The sequence below is a fragment of the Oxyura jamaicensis genome, chromosome 5 (genome assembly GCF_011077185.1).
Source record: "Oxyura jamaicensis isolate SHBP4307 breed ruddy duck chromosome 5, BPBGC_Ojam_1.0, whole genome shotgun sequence".
NCBI classification, from domain to species: domain Eukaryota; kingdom Metazoa; phylum Chordata; class Aves; order Anseriformes; family Anatidae; genus Oxyura; species Oxyura jamaicensis.
In genome coordinates, this window is record NC_048897.1 from 23,205,716 (window position 1) to 23,221,983 (window position 16,268).

Sequence of the window (16,268 nt, forward strand, 5' to 3'; positions counted from 1 at the left end):
AGGCATCTTTGGAAGACCAGAATTTCTAGCATAACAGGAATGAGGAGGGCTGCCTCCACTGGTTTTGACATCAGTGCCCATATCTCAACCTCAGGCATGAACTTGTGTGAAACTAGAGGTACTCAATATCAAATATTACTGAGGGCAGGACCCAAACCAGCATCTCTACCACCACCCCATCCCAAGCACCTGCAGCCCCCACACTATTTTGTATGGGCAATATTATTCTTTGGGGCCTGTTCTTGGAATTTTGCCCTCATTAAAGTGGTTCCATCAGTGGCAATTCCTTCTGGAAAATCTTACTTTTTCTTTGGATTTCCTGACATGTTACCAACATTTTCCTGCGCCTTGATTCTGAGAAGAATTATGCAACAGTGTTAGTAGTTCTGGGGTGTTTCCAGCAGTGTTGGTGCATCAGTAACAACATCTGAAAATGCAGTTATTGATTATTGGCATCTCACGTTTCCTTCCTTGATTGGAGATGGTTTCAATTCCATTTACTGGCAGTTCTGGGATTGTGCCTTCTTTGGCTGCAGTTGTCTTTGTTTTCAAATATTTGTTCTACAACTTCATGATGTAAAATTTGGTCTGCCTCAAGCGATGTTTAGGTTTGTCCATGTTTGGACTTGTTCCTTCCCCCGACATGGGTCAGCTCAGCTTTGTGAAACACCTTATTTACCACAAAGCTTTCTTCTCACTTGCTTTCCTCTGGTTCTCCATGGTACATCACAGGGTATGGTGAAAGGATCGACTTTGCCCTTCCACACATCACGAGCAGTCGCTGAAACCCATTACTAATTTCAGACTGTGTTTACTGAAGCACATCTGATGTCTTTGCAAGGCTATCACAGTTTGACGAGCAAAGGTGTCTTTTGGACCAAAATTCAACAGCTTAAGGTGATTTACATCCTTTTATTATCACAAAAGCACCTCTGTGAAAGACGGGAAGCTTGTTCCGGAAACCCTACCCTCAGAAACAGAACAGTAAAAGGGCAGATCTGTCTTGGTGTTGCAAGGCAGTGCCCAGAAAACCCAAGAACCAGCCCCTCTAAATCCATGTTTTAAACATGGAGCTGAATGAGAAGCAGAAGCACTTCTGTGCCGTAAGGAAGAAAGAAGGATTAAAAAGCACTTGAATTAGAGAAGGATGTGCAAAGAAAAGGCACTGCAGGATACTGTAGGGTAAGGACGAACGCTAGAGGGAGCGAAGGGGCAGAGATAGCAATGGGTGGAGATGAGCAAGGCATGGAAGGGAAGAGAAGCTGGCCAGGCTCCGGAGGAAGCTAATGCAGCATCTTGAGCAGGAGGGTAAACTGATCAGTGCTTCCTTTTAGGCCTTCTCTACCTACACACAGAGTGCTCAGGGGAGCTTCCTCGCCACAGGTGAAGCCCTCTGTGCCCACTGCTGCTCAAGCTGTGCTGTCGTAGCTTCCAAAGTTGGAGTGCTCCCATAACCCTCAGGTTCAGCACTCGTTTCCTCTCCCGGTCCAGGCATGCTTATTGTGTAGCTGGTCAGTACTGGAGATTGCAAGACTCCCTTCTTCGCTCCGTTTGCAGTCAGTTTAACTTCTCTGTCTCATCTCGTCTTTCCTGTTCTCTTTAGAAAAAGGCCTGGCCCTGCTTCCTGCCTGTCCCTCACTAGGCAGGAAAGGGGTGTAATTCACTGATGATGGTATTTTCAGTGTTCAGTGCTCGTGAAACTTTTATCTCTGCCGATTGCTACCAGCAGCACTGCCGTTCCCATCCCATTACTGTGACATTTTCTTCGCCACAGGACACACTAGCATCAGGCTTTGACACAAGTGGGCACACTTGTAGCAAATGCCAGCACCTTCAGCATCATCTCCTGGATCCTTGTTCCACATGCCTGTCCTTCCCCAACCCCTTACCAAAACCAGCAGTACTGGAAAGTCTGGGAATATTTCCAATCCTCATCCTCATCTAATCCTCATCCCCAGTATCCACTGCCCAAAGCAATCTAATCTCAGGCACTATGCACCACACCGCAGGGTTACAGCACCTTGGAGTAAAGACTAGGAAGGTTATTCTTGCCAGGCTCCTCCTCTGAATCCCAAATGATGACTGATACTCCTTCATATTATTGATGGTGCAGAAGAGCAAATTGTGGTAGGAGGAATCTCTCATTTTGCAAAGGGACATGAGACTCAGTGTGTCCTTGTTATCCGCATTCATCATATTAGTTAGTTTGTTTACCTAATCAGCTCCTGAAACACTGTCTGCTAAAGAATGAAATCTGCCTGAGGCTAGCCATGGACCAGGAATCTCAATCAGCAAAGGGATATTTTAAGGTATCTAGGGTGTGACTGTGTACTGCTTCTGTGCCCAAGCACAACCTAAATTTTTTATTGGTTACACTCGTTTTCTCTCATTTTCTTGGCTTCTGCTTTCCAAGCTGGGGAACACAGCCAGGGAAGCTGGTACTGGCTATGGCTGTGTTTTGTCTTTCTAATGGCAATGACAAAGAAGTTAATATTCCTCCATTCCTCATCCTTTAAAGGAAAATACCAGGCCACATAATGGTGATTTTTTGCTTCACCAAATCTCATGTGCTACCTTCGATGTAGTATTCCAGCAGGGCTCTTTCAGTTAACTAGCCTGACTGACTGAGCACAAGATGGTCCCAGACCAAGGCAGTGCCTGCTGGAAGGAACATCCACTAGATGGCCACAAGCAAATGCGCAGACACGGGCACACGGACACATGAGCACGTTCCTTTGCCAGGTCGCAGGTTGCTTTCTCCTTTTCCAGTCCAAGCCTCTAAACTGAGAGTAGTCCAAGTGAAAACCTCCACTCAAAAAAAACCAGTGATGTCCTCACCCTTGTACCCGGTCCAATCTGAGCATGTGGGAGTGCAAGGAATGACCTTATATCTTCCCCTGGCATCTCCCCCATCTCCATCATCCACATTTACATGTTCCGGTGCTTTATAAGGAATTGCCATGACAGTGTAAGGTCTGACAGGGTCCTGGGGTGTTCCCGAATCCCTGCTCTGCAGTGACTGTCCTGGGAAAGCTTCCCGTTCCCAGGCTGCTGGTGGAGACTGCACCACTCGTGTAAGCCTGGCAACAGTTTATTGATGTCTTTTCAAATGTAATGTCAAAATTATTGGCCCTGTTTATGGTGACATCACTTTCTATGGCTGGTGTAAAAAGGATATGAAGTTAAATGAGAGCAGTAAAGGTTGCACATGGCCTGCATGGCTGATCACGGGCTCATCATCCCTCCACTTACTGATGCTAGGAAAGAACTTTCTGAGCTCATGTTAGAAAGAGCAGTTCCCACACACGTCATGGCAAGACCCATGGTACTAGTCGGAGTTGTGTCTGACCCACTCGGCCAAGAGATCCAGGCAGACAGGCTGAGACGAGCTGTGAGACAGTACTCACCCCTCTTGAGTAAAGACAGTGGCTCGTCCAAGCCTGGGTATCCTCTAAGCTAGGCTAGCACGAGGCGCACTGAACACAGGCTCAGTATGACAACCACCAACAGTGTGTCTGGCAGGACCATGCTGCAGCTCTTGCAAGCCATGCACACCTCTGAATCCCACTTTGAACAGCACAAAGTGGGCCTGATATAGCTAATTGTTGCGCTCTGAGTAATGCAGACAAAGCTGTAAATATCTTACCTCACTACAGGCCTCAGTGCATTCTCCAGCTGCTGTGACCCTAATCCTCCAATCCCTTGCACAGAGTCAATGATAAAAATCCAAAGACAAATATGGGGGTGTAAGGAGGCAAAAATCCCTCCTGACCAGGGAACATGTCTTAATTGTGTCCCCCTGGCAAACCTGAGGTTTTCACCTGGCCTTCCAGTTCATGCAGTAGCATGTTTTCTCACAGTTGTTGGAAAGGAAAGGAAAAGCATCAGGGGTGTGGATGTAAAATAGACACAGAAATGCTGGCAAGGGTGTGCCCATCATCCCAGTCCACACCAACCCAGGGAGACATTTGCCATTGGCACAAGGTGCAATGCTGCATAGAACATCTGTCCTACAGGTGCTCACAATGCTGATGGTAAGCTTGGCCTCCATTAACAAAGCTGGTATCCTTCCATGGTGTAACCCCATTTTGCCTCATTTTCCCATGCTAAAACTGCTCCACACCTCCTCTGGCACCGAGGAAACCTTACTGTGGGTCTCCATAACATGCAGAGACACATCGTGTCATTACCTTCAGCTTGGAGCAAGGTGAGTCAAGGCATTCAGAGGAGAAGTGGCACATCCACCTCCATGAAACATTTCAAGGGGCACTAAAGTCAGAGCCTGGGACATCAGCCTTCCTTGGACACCAGGATTTTTACATGACACCTCACGGCTCCAGAAGGCTCATGCTCTGGGCACTCCCTGCAGCTGTGTCACTGAAGCCTGTAGCTGATGCTGTCACCTTGGGCTAGTGCACAGCACAACTATGGTGCAACCCCCAGGGCTGGCAAAATACAACCTGCTCATGGACGCTGCTCCCAGCAGGACAGCACATCCGAGCTCAGCAGGGCATTCCCAGGCATGCCCCATGCTTAGGCCACCCAGGGTAAGGTCTCCGAGGCAGGCACCTTCCCTCTGTTGCACACTTAGTCGCTGAAGCCTTGCTCTTGGTCACGGGTTATTTCTCCACCAACAACACCGCACATGTATTTACTCACAGCTCGGCCTTTGCTCAGATAGCTGGCAGCCTAACAGAAACCCACAGAAAGAGAAAGTGGGGAGCAAACCGCTCTCACACTGGGCAGACCCTGAGCTGAACACCTCTTGCAGCTCCTGGGGTAATGCCACCCCCAGCAGGCAGAGGAGCACCTAATGCTTTCCCATAGCCTCTGATGGAGGTGGTCTCTGGAAGCTGCCTTGCTGTAGGACATTGTATCAGGTTTGTTCTCCATCTCAGGTCCTCTTTTCTCCTCCTCAGAAGGACCTGCCATCTCCACACATGCAGAGATCACAGTCATCTGCATGCCTATCGAGGACCAGACTTCTGAGCAGCTTGGTGCATGAGGAAGACAGGAGTATTTCTGACGTTTGTTCACAGGCCCATGCAAATCCGGGCTCCCTGAACACCCACAAAGAACAACAGTGAAAAAGGCAGAGGGGGGTTGTGCTGCCAGAAGAATCAGAAGAACTTGTTGAGATCTATCAGGGTAAACGATAAACACTATACAGAAAAATAGATCCATTAAGAAATAAAGGGAAGAGTAAATTAACTGTGTCTCTAAAGTGCCTCTGTTATTGAACTGTTAAAAAAATCTGTATTCAAAGTCAGGAAAGGAGGAAAACTTTATAATAAAGGGTCATTAAAGGAAAACCTGAACACACAGCCATCAGCTGGTCCCTCTGCCAGGCATCCAAAGGCTGGAGGGGAATTAACTATTGAACCTGCTGGGCTGCCTTTTTTTTTTTTTTTTTTTTTTTTTTTTAAAATAAGTTGTGAAAAATTGCAGAGGTGTCAGAGGAGAGAAAAGAAAGTTCATCATTTAAAGGGGGTGTAAATGCAAGTATTACTAGCAAAGAGATTGAGTTTCCAGAAGAGCTTAAGTGACCAAGGTACCACAGTGCCTAATCTAGCTCAGGGAAGTGTTACTACTGTTAAGAAAACAGTGGGATAAAAATGGGGAAGAGAGCCTGAGTAGTCCCAGCCTGGCATTAACCCTCATTCCTCATTCTCCCACTCATGATGGAGAAAGTCCTCACAAAGGCACTTCACAGCAGTGGGCTATGGTATATTTTGTTGGGTACCTGTCTTTCCTCTCAGTGTTTTTTATGTAGTGATAGCCGTAATCACCTTGCAAGGAACACAGTAGAAGGCAGCAGACTAGGACACACAAGGTTGTTTTAGTTTGATTTTCTGTCCCATTTGGAAATTTGGTCTGTAGCTGATGGAACCTGGGGACTGGACAGGGAAGGAAAAAGTGGTACCTGGGTATACCAAGTGTACATACCTCCACACCTGCAACTCTGCACACAAAAAAATAAAAATAAAAATAAAAATAAAAGGTCTTTTAAATTGCACCTCCAGCTCCTGTTCTACCAGGGAAAATCCCACAAGCTGGGCAGGTACCTGCATGGCCTAGCGACAGGCAGGAAAGTCCCTATTTCACAGCAAGCTGGGGAGATTTCTCAGGCCATCCATTTTCTTTCCTATCTCATTTTTCCCTCTCTCTGCCCAAATTCATGCAGTGTAAAACTTTTCAGCTGGTAATCCCTCTGGGAAGGCTTGCACAGAGCCCTGCACTTGCACACCACCCAGCCCCTCTGTTTACGGCTCTGGTAATTAACTCATAAACAAAGTTCTAGCACATGGGCTGAAAACAGGCCACAGTTAAAGGGTAATGAAAACACTCCATTACAGAAAGGGCCAAATTAAACAACTCTTAATTGAAAAATGGAAATTAATATGAATTTAGATCAACTACACAAGCATGATATTGAAGAGGCAGCAAAGTAGATGAACTCCTCACATACCAATTAAAGACATGGAGGCAGAGATGCACCATACGCCATGAGAAACATTCATAATCATATTCTCACCAAGCCAGTAAGTTTGATTAGTTTTATTGCTCTCACTTGTACACTTGCTACATCTCTAAAAGCATAGGGGAAGTTAATGACATTTATCTGGTATCATACTGCCGTGGCTTGCCCCAGTGCTCAGGAATTATTGAAAAAGGTAGCCAGCACTGGCTCCTCAGCTCTATTGCATGATTAACTTCTTGCATGGCTCTTTTAAATATATATATATATAAGTATTGAAATGATTGTCTCACACAGGAGCAATGCTTTCAGCTTCTCCATCACCTTGGTAATCTACCTCCAACCATCCTGCTCACCCTGGTAATTTATCTCCAGCTACTTGACTGCCATGAATTTGCTTTGTAGAGAAATGGGTGGGAACCCATTGTCCCTGTGCCTTATTCTGGCACAAGTGTGAGAACAACCCAAGGTTTTAGCAAGAATAGCCAGGTCCTCGCCTATTGAGAGCAATTGTGATAGGCTGGAAACTCAAAACCTTAGAAAAATCAACAAAAACAGCACTTTGTGCAGCACTAAGAAATGCCTTGGCAGCCATTCCAGCCAGAGACTCAGGAAAGGTCAGTGACTGCATGGAGCAATCATCCCCATCATCCCCATTCCACACTTATGCTGTGGGATTAGGACTGAAATTCATTCCTTTGCAAAAATAATGCTTTTCTGATTGTACTGCAAGCCCTGGCAGCCAGGATCCTCTTTATCAGGGTCATACATCCAGGAACTGTCCTTTTAAATACTACATCTGGGCAAAAGAGACACTAGGGCATCTCAGGAAGGTTCCTGTACCCACAGAGAGATGGAAATGGATGGGAGCAGGAACAGCCCCCAGCAGGCATGGGCAGCAGGGCAGGATGAAGTGACCAGAGCCCATTGCTCCAGCAGCACCTGCAGCAATGCTCTTCAGCAAGCTGGGAAAGCGAGGGCTGCTGAAGCTGCACAGAGCCAGTTCTTCCTTCTCACTTTGTATCGTGTTTCTTGAGGGGACTCCATGGGTTCACTACCGAGCTCCTGCTCAGTGCAATACAGGTTCTTCATGTCTTTCCAAATTACATTCACCCCTAAGCACTGAACATTTGCACAACTGAAGCAAGCTAAGCCTCTTTTTCTGTAAAAATACTCTTGGTGTGAACATTTCCCTCCAAATAACTGCCCCTCCTGGCTCTTCCATCCCCATTCTGCTTCTAACAAGTTACCCAGTGATACTGAAATGTGTTAATCTGATAGCAACCAAAACAATAAATTTCCAATTACAGCTTCAGTTGGTTTTCTTTTGTTTTTAGCCAAAATTGACCCTTTAGCTGAGCGACCTCTTGCTGGATACAGAGATAATCCCCACTCCCCAAACAGGGCACAAACACCTCCATGGCTTTCCTTTTGCTTACTTGAGAAATTTTAATTGTCCGAAAACACTTCATCATCATAAGTACCATATATATTCACTTATCAATAAAAAAGGCATTTTTTGCTATTTTCATTCTTTTTTATTATTATTATTATTTCCCTTCAAAGGTGAATCTAGTGTCCCCACAATGGCAGTCAGGAGTTTATGCTTTGGAAATCCTGATCTGATTAATTGATGTGTTTGATCAGTAAGAGACATACTGCAATGACAAACATACACAGTTATTTCAATAATCTCAAATCAAACTGTTATTGACCTATATAGTGGCATTTAAAATTTGGAAATGTCACATATTAATAAATTCAATAGGGATAACTTATCTACAAATCCACACGTTACATTTAAGAGTATCTGTTTTGAGAAAGACACTGATTTAAGTCAGGTGTTAGAATACTTGTCAGCTTGAGGTCATTTTGAACACTTCAAGTTGTCCATTAAGGATGTACTTCCCCACAGAAATCTATTTATCCCACCTGCGTCTTACAGAATGGCCTGGGTTTATTTTAATAGCAGCACTTCAGCTCTTCCGAATATTCTTTTAAATGTGTTGATTAATGCAGTCTTTTTCAAGTACCTTGCAAAATGGCCACAGTGACATTTGGTCTGACTGGTGTCTCACTAGGAAAATTAAATCCTTTCCCCATGTTGCCCAGTGGGAGGATGCTCACATTCCTTCTAGGAGCAGCCAGCTCAGTACAGGGGGAAGATACATGCAATGCAAAAGAATGCTGCCTTGAAAAAAAAATACATGCTCATCTTCTCTTTAAATGGAAGATTTGAATATTTTTCCTGAATTCAATGTTCTCTCAAACCAATAACTTTCTTGGCCTCTGATGGCTATTTGTAGTGTTCTGCTGAAGGTTTTACACGCAAGCAGTTCCTATATATCATTCTCTCAATTGCACTCTCTGAATTTCACTTTCATATTGAATTTCATAGGTGATTTACTTTCTCTTTGACTACTACCTCCTGAGAAATAATCCCATGAATGAAAATAAGGGGGAGATATCACTCTTAGGTGTGGATCCTGTGGGAACCCACATGAAATGAGAGAACAATACTGAAAGATGGGAGGAAGTACAAGCTACAAAAAAAAATGCAAAAATATAGAGCTCCCTTGAGCAGTTATAAACACATGCAAAGAAAAAAAATAATAAGATGATGTGAAATTATAAATATTATGAAGAAGGGACTAAAGATTAATTGTCAGCTGTCTCTTCCAAGGGGAGAAGTATGTGACATTAAATGATGTTAATAGATTCAAAGCACAATTTACTTCACTCATGCAGTCCTGCTGTGGAAGCCCTTGCCACAAGATGTGAAGATATTTTCATGTGTGTACAGTCCCAGGACACTGTCAAAGTACTTGATATCACTAGACACTAGCCGTGCTCTCATACTCTTCTCTAACATCCACCTCTCACCACTGTCTGAGCTGCTTGGGCCATTACTGTCCTCATAAAATGCCATTTGGAACCCAGAACACCAGAAGGAAAAGCCTGAGGAGAAAAAAGCTTCCTAAAAAAAAAAATTTGAAGTGTCAAGTCCCTTAAGACCAGGACTGGCAGACAGGATGGCTTTCAAAGGAGAACCTCCACATGTTTAAGAGAATAACATGTTATTTATGAAGAATGGTTTAAGAAAAGATCTTCACAGTTTGCTAAGGCAATGATGAGAGCCAAAAGTGACAACCAGGAGAAGAAAACAGGTGAACAGTTTAGACTTAAAGAGTGCTAACACTATATCAAGGGGAAAAACAAGCTCATACAAAGGGAGCTAAGTCAAATGGAAGACAAGTTGAAACATCAAGAAACACGACCAAAGCTGGGAATCATCTTGTCATGGCTTGTGACGCAAAATGAAAGGTATGGACAAGAAGATTTCACAGAGTATGTGGTAAGAGACAGTCTGGTGCTGACCTACTGGGAAGATCAGTGGGATCGGACACTTCTCCCCCATCAGTAGTCCCTGGGACTCTTACATGGTCCTGACACTCACCCTGGTGTGATGCTCTGGCTCTCACACAGGAGATGCCACAGAAATCCTGCTGTTTTTCTTGATGTCCTCTTTCATGAGGAGTGAAAGTGTCACTCAGGAACACTTGTGCCATTAGCAGCACCTGATGTTCAGGACAGCCACATCACAGGGGGCTTCTGCTCTCCAAGTCTGACCTGAGCTCTGGGTTTGGGGGTCACACTAAATAGCAATCCTAGGTGTAAAAACTCTACAGGAGAGGAAGAGTTGCATTTGCTTGTCAGCCTAGTGCATAATGACAGGCATCACATCAGAGGGCTGAAATGAGTAGGCCACTACTTCCCTCCTAAGTCAGATAAAACATTGGTTCTCAGCACTAGGATGCCCCAGATGCTGAAGCAGTACCCGCAGCGTGCAGCTCTGCCCTGTCTGCCGTAACACCTCCCTCAGCCTTACCACAGTGAGAGCCAGCTGAAGCTCTTCCTTGACAAGGCCCTTTACAGGAAATCAGAGGACCTTCTTCCCAGCCCAGCATCAGACGGTGGATGCAGGCAACACTCAGCTTCTAACAGGTCTCTTCCCCCTCAGCTCATCAGGGGCCACTAGTGGAGAAGTGACCCTGCATCCAGCCCTCTCCCTCCAGAGGCTAGCCGTGGGGCCTGTTGCTCAGAGCAAAATCCTAATGTATCAAGGAGGATTTCAGATGAAGAGACATTATTTCTGAAGTTTGGCGGAAATCCTCTCAGCACGCAGAGTATCTACAAGTGGCTAGGTCAGCAGCAGTGCTGCTAGCACAACGGGATAAGAAGCACAGCTTGCTTTTATTAAATTGGCCATTATACTCCCATGCTTTTTGCATCAGCCTGGTGGGAACAGGGCATGGAGAGGCAGCAAAAGCTGCTGGGGTCCACCCTTGTGAGCTTCATGTTAGGCCTGTCGAAGCGCATTCTGCCTCCCACACTACACAGCCAGTGCAAGTCTTCTCCAGCTCTTTGGGCCGTCCCGACTGCTTGCACGCAGGCTGCCACATGCTGAAGGCTGGTGCTGGCAAAGCCTCGCTGCTCCTTGCCGCTGGAGGTTCGGCACACAGCAGTGATACTCCACATGGCCTCGTTCTGCCTCCTCAGTGGCACAACAGAACAGGCACGCAATTAATGCCCAAACATAAAAAATAATTAAAATGAAAGATCCCCAGAAACATTCAGGGAAGCTTCGAAGAGGCTAATGCAGTGGACAAGATGGTGTAAATGCCTGCCTGGGACTCACCCCACTGCAGTGCTACTCCCGACGGTGCCAGCTGCCTGCCATGTCCCTGCGCACCCTCCTGTGCCCAAGGAGGCTCAGACGAGCTTTCTCATACACACTGTCCATCCAGACCTGGTCTCCAAGAGTCTCTCTTGTTGCCTTCACCACTAACACCTCAAAACCTCAGTCTTCCCTCGCACACCAGTTAGTTCCCCTCAGTGATTTGGGATTCCCTCTGCTGCACACACCCCGAATCACCATCACAACATGCCACATGTAACACATGTTGGCAGACAAACACCAAATACAAAGCGGCAAAGAACAGCTGGTCTGGCTGCCCGCACGTTTAAAGCAGGGAGGGGACAGCCCATGGAGATTTATTCAGATAAATGTGATCCAGCCCACGGCACTGCCTTTCCTTCAGGGAGGGATGAATGTGGCTGGGAGGGGCAGGACAAGGAGGGGCGAGAGACATGGTTACCTGTATCCTGTCTTCTGGCAACTCTGTTTTCATGGCCAACATCTCTCTAGCATACACGTCAGGGTAGTGGGCCTCATTGAAGGCCTTTTCCAGCTCCTCCAGTTGGTAGGATGTGAAGATTGTCCTGAAGGGAGTAAAACTCTTTGATCAAAAAACATAAGAAGCAAAGGAGATGAAGAGTCAGAGAAATGGACACAGATGCTGCAGAAACCTGAGCAACCTGATAATGCATAGCCTTCCCCCCCACACACCTCCTGTGTTTCTGAGCACAAAAGGTCAGGTGCCAGGGTGAAAGGAGAACCAGAAAATGCCAGAAGACAGCACTTTGGGCAGTTACAAATCACCTTCCCCTTCGGGGACCTCCTGCTGGAAGCATTCCCCCCCCAGCAGCGAGCACCCGCGATGGCAGCTTCCCTCCCACCCCAGCCATACTGCCACCTTTGGGACCCTGGAGGTGTCCCCATCCCTCGCCCCTGACACCAGGATCACAACCAGCCCTGGTCCAACCAACAGCCACCCCCTCCTCCTGCATCCAGAGGCTTCTTAACTTAACCCTTTGGTTGTGCTGACATAAAGCAGCCTCTGCTCTGCACCCTGCCTCAGAGGGGCTGAGCCCTTCCCCAGCTGCTTCCCTTAGCCTCTTCCTTATCCAAAGCCACCCTCCCCTGGAGCCTGGTCCTCTCCTGAATCCTCCAAAGCTTTTTGTCCTCCACTCTGCTCCCTCCTCCTTTAATCCAGCCCTTCCCTGAGATGGTGCCCCTCCAAGAGCGGTGCAAACCCCCTTCCTCTGCCTTTACACTGGTTGCACCCATACCAAGATCCCTTAGCTGCTCTCTGCCAGTTTGCATTACCCCACTATCCTCTGGAAATCCTCCTGGACCACCCTGGGCGGGCAGCAGCGCAGCCCGCCTCGGCACAGCCAGTTCTCAGCTCGGGACAGCCAGATTGAAAAATCAGCAGCTGGAAAGCCGAGACGGATGAAAGCCCTTCTCCAGGGGATGGATGAGAGATCTCACACTGTTTCCACTCTCCCGAGGGTTGAAATTGTTAGAATTCCCACCCTCCAACCCTACTGTATGCAAAATGCAATTTTCAATAAAAACTATCGACAGTCCAATGGAAAAAAATAAAATAGCCAGCCATCACCAAAAGAAACAAAACCAGAAATAATCAACAACAATAAAAAACCCTGCAGCCTTTGTTCAAAGTAAATGTATAAAAATATTACTAAACTAAGAAACATGTAGGTCCCAGAAGGGGGAAGGAAAAAGGGTGGAAAAGAGTCATTTTAAAAAATAAGAATTTCAGAAAAGCCATAAAATTCAAGAGAGCATAACAGAGCATAAACAGAAAGCCTCAGCAATATCCTCTGCTATTCAGAATCGAAATGATTCTGTCAGATCAATAACATTACTAACAAAAGCAGCATGCAAATGCGAGGGACCTGCCTGCAATCAGATCCTTGTTTAAATTCACTCCTAAATCCATTCTCTTTTCAAACAGTTTTCCTTCGGCTCCGACAAATCTGTGAGCTCTCAGGGCAGCAGAGGCACACCAGCTCCTGCATTTTCTTTCCCTGGGACCAGAGGAAAGACGATTCCAATTTTGATCCAGGTTAGATTTTAAGCATCCCCCTGCACCCTCCTGCAAGAAGGGCACCGAAGCCCAGCGAGGTGCACCAGCAGGAGGGTTCTCCCTGACATCCAGCCTAAGTTCCCCCTTCTCAGCCCCTGTCCCCGTTGCAATGCACAACACGCGCTGCCTTTTGCTGTTTACATCCTGCAGCTATTTGCAGACTATCGGCCTGTCATCTGCCTCTGTGCTTGGTAAAACTGGAGCTCTTAACCATTTATTACAGAATACACAACTACAGATAAATATCACAGGTTTGGTGCTGTCTAGAAATGAAAATTAAACCAATCTGAAATTCATTTCCTCTTATCCATCCCGACTATAATCTGTACGCCCGTTCCTGCTGTGCTGTGCTGTCCCCAAGCCCGGTCCAGTCCACAAAGGAAACGAATCCGAATTGACACTGGTGCACGCAAACTTGCGGCATTTCCTCGGGAGGAACCCCTGATTTGGGATGAGCCCTCCAGACCAAGCCTCCTGTTGCACGAAAAGCAGGACTCTCCTGGGACAGCCGGCCTCCTTCCACCCCGCATCCCGCTAAGCTTTCACTGGGGCATCTTTTAATCCACCCTTCCTGAATTGTGGTGGGATTGATTTAATTATTCCTAAATCGCCCACAGTGACGGTGTCTGGCCTTCCTTTGTCCTGACTCTCTGGCCACGGCAATGCCAGGACCCAGCACGGGATTTTTCGTTTCCGTTTGTAAAGCGCAGGTAACTGAATCCCATTTTAACTGTGGGAGAAGTCAGGCAAAGTGCGTTACCCAGACCGCTCCGGAGGGGAAAGCAAATCCCCTAACTACCTCCCAGAGTGGATTTTCGTTTTCCTTAAGCGATTCGGCAGCCTTCTTCAGCTTCGGGAAGCAGGCAGCCTGCTTCCCGACTATTTAATCTATTGGCAAAACATTTATTTATAAGTAATAAAATGCGTAAACCTTGATAGAAATTCACGGCCCGCGGTAAGGTTGTTAGAGGCGGAGCAGGGGCCAGTTTGGGCTATTTAACTGCAGCCAGGGAAACGAAATCAAACGGCACTGCGGCCGGTTCCCTGCTCCTTACGGCCACGTCCCGGGTCCGATTTATTGCGGAGAAGGAAGGAAAAGGCAGGAGAGCCGGGGGGGAGCCCTGGGCTACCGGACCCGGGCAGCTGCGCCCGGCTGCAGCATCCCGCGGCGGTGCCCGGTGCTGCCGGTGCTGGCGGCCCCTCGCTTACCTGTGCCGCCTCTTCTTTCGTTTCTTGCTCTGGCTGAGGGAGGATTTGGACATTTTCCGGTCGCTGGAGGAGACATCTTCGGAATCTGCGGAGAGAAGGGCAGCGGCCGTGGGCTGGGGCTCCCTCCCAGCCGGGGCCCCTCCGGCCGGCCCGGGCCGCGGCGGCTCCGCTCGTTCCTGCGGCTCCGGCCGAGGATTTCGTTGCGATCGCGCCGCGGACGGGGCCCCGCCGCCGGGCGCTGCCTCCAGTCCGGCCCCGCCGCTGGTCCCGGGCCGGGGCTCCGGGAGCTCGTCCCCTGCCGGGGGATGGCTCCAGGCCGGGACCGGGCTCCCGCTGCCCCCTCTCTGCCCCGGAGTCGTTTGCCGGGGCTGCCGCTGCCGTACGGCTCGAAGGCGAAGCCCCCGCGGTCTCAACAAAACCGTAGGAAAAAGAAGGAGCCGCGGCCCCCTCCTCGCCCCGGGGCACCCGCTGCCCCCCGCCCCGCTGCGGTGTGCCCGCAGAAACACCGGGGAGGGGAGAAGAGAGCAGGGTTGAGGCAGGTACCGGGAAAAAAAAAATAATAAAAATAACCCCGGGCAGAGCTGGCAGCCAGCCGCCGCCGCCCCGCGTCCCCAGGGGTGCCCAGGCCGGGGGTGCTGTGGGCAAGGCGGTGCCGGCTCGGCCCCGAAGGAGCAGCCGGGGGTCGGTACCGGGGCCCCGTTTCGATGCGAGGAGCAGCGTCCTGCTTGCCGGGACCCCCGGGGATGGGGTCGGGGCCGGACACCGACGCCCGGCGCTCCGGGGGGACCCGAGGAGGCCTGGGAGGAGTAGGGCCAGCGGACAGGGCTGCGGGAGGCTGCCGCCGTCTAGGAAGGGGATGCCGGGCCGCCCCTAATTCCCCGACAACGAAATGGGGCCACCGAGACCGCGGGTGGGGGCGCTCAGCCAGGGCTCGGCGCCCCCGGCCCCTCCATCGCAGCGCGGCCGCGGCCCCGGCCGGGGGTGGGTGCGGTGCCCACCTCCCCCGTTCTCTCCGTTCTCTTCCACCTTCTCCTCGGGACCGAAACGAAATCGTCGGCCCGCGGCCGAGGGGAGTCCCCGGGGGCCGGGGCCGTGCCTACCTGAGCTGGCCGTTTGGCTGCTGTCCAGCTGCCCGGGGGCCCGGGCCAGCGGCTGCAGGTGGACGCTCTGGGGGTCGGAGAGCACCTCCAGGAAGGTGGGCTGCGTGTAGAAGCCGGGGATGCCGCCGGCCCCCAGCAGCCCCATGCCCACGCCGCCCACCCCGGCGGGGCTGAGCACGGAGCGGGCCGCCAGCAGGTGCCCGGCGGGCAGCGAGTCCAGGGCGGCCCGCGGGTGCGACGGCGGCTCCTTGTTCAAGCCCAGGATCTCCTGGATGCCGAAACCGGTGCAGCGGGGAGGGGTGGGCCCGGAGCTGGGCTTGGCCCCCGCCGCGGAGGGGGCCGGAGGAGGTGGTGGCGGGGTGGCGGCGGCCGCGCCGTCGGGCTTGGGCTTGCCGGGCAGGCTGGGGGCCAGCGCCGCGCCCGCTTTGCCCGTCATGCTGCGGCCGTCGGTCCCTGGTGCCCGCTCCGGGAATGCCTGGGAGCCCCCGGCTCAGGCCCCTTTTATCCGCCCAGCCGGGAGCCCGAGCGGGGTCAGAGCGGCGCAGCCAATCACAGGGGCCAGCCGCGATTAGGGATGCCAAAAAGCCGGCACCGGCGGCGGAGGGGCCGCTGCCCGGTGGGGCAAGGCCCGGGCCCCGCTTGGCCCCCGGGAGGCCGCGGGGAGGTGGGCTCGGGGGGCACGGGCAC

The 16,268-nt window shown here is 50.0% G+C and overlaps 1 protein-coding gene across 1 annotated transcript in view; it reads right to left on the bottom strand.

Moving 5' to 3' along the window:
* VSX2 (visual system homeobox 2) overlaps positions 1-16,031 on the bottom strand; it is a 20,180-nt gene extending 4,149 nt beyond the window's left edge. The window contains exons 1-3 of the mRNA XM_035328475.1: positions 15,582-16,031; positions 14,482-14,566; positions 11,638-11,761 (exon numbers count right to left, since the gene is read on the bottom strand). Of these exons, the coding sequence (XP_035184366.1) occupies positions 11,638-11,761; positions 14,482-14,566; positions 15,582-16,017 (645 nt within the window). The 5' untranslated portion in view covers positions 16,018-16,031. The remainder of the gene's footprint in view (positions 1-11,637; positions 11,762-14,481; positions 14,567-15,581) is intronic.
* Positions 16,032-16,268: the final 237 nt, after the last annotated feature.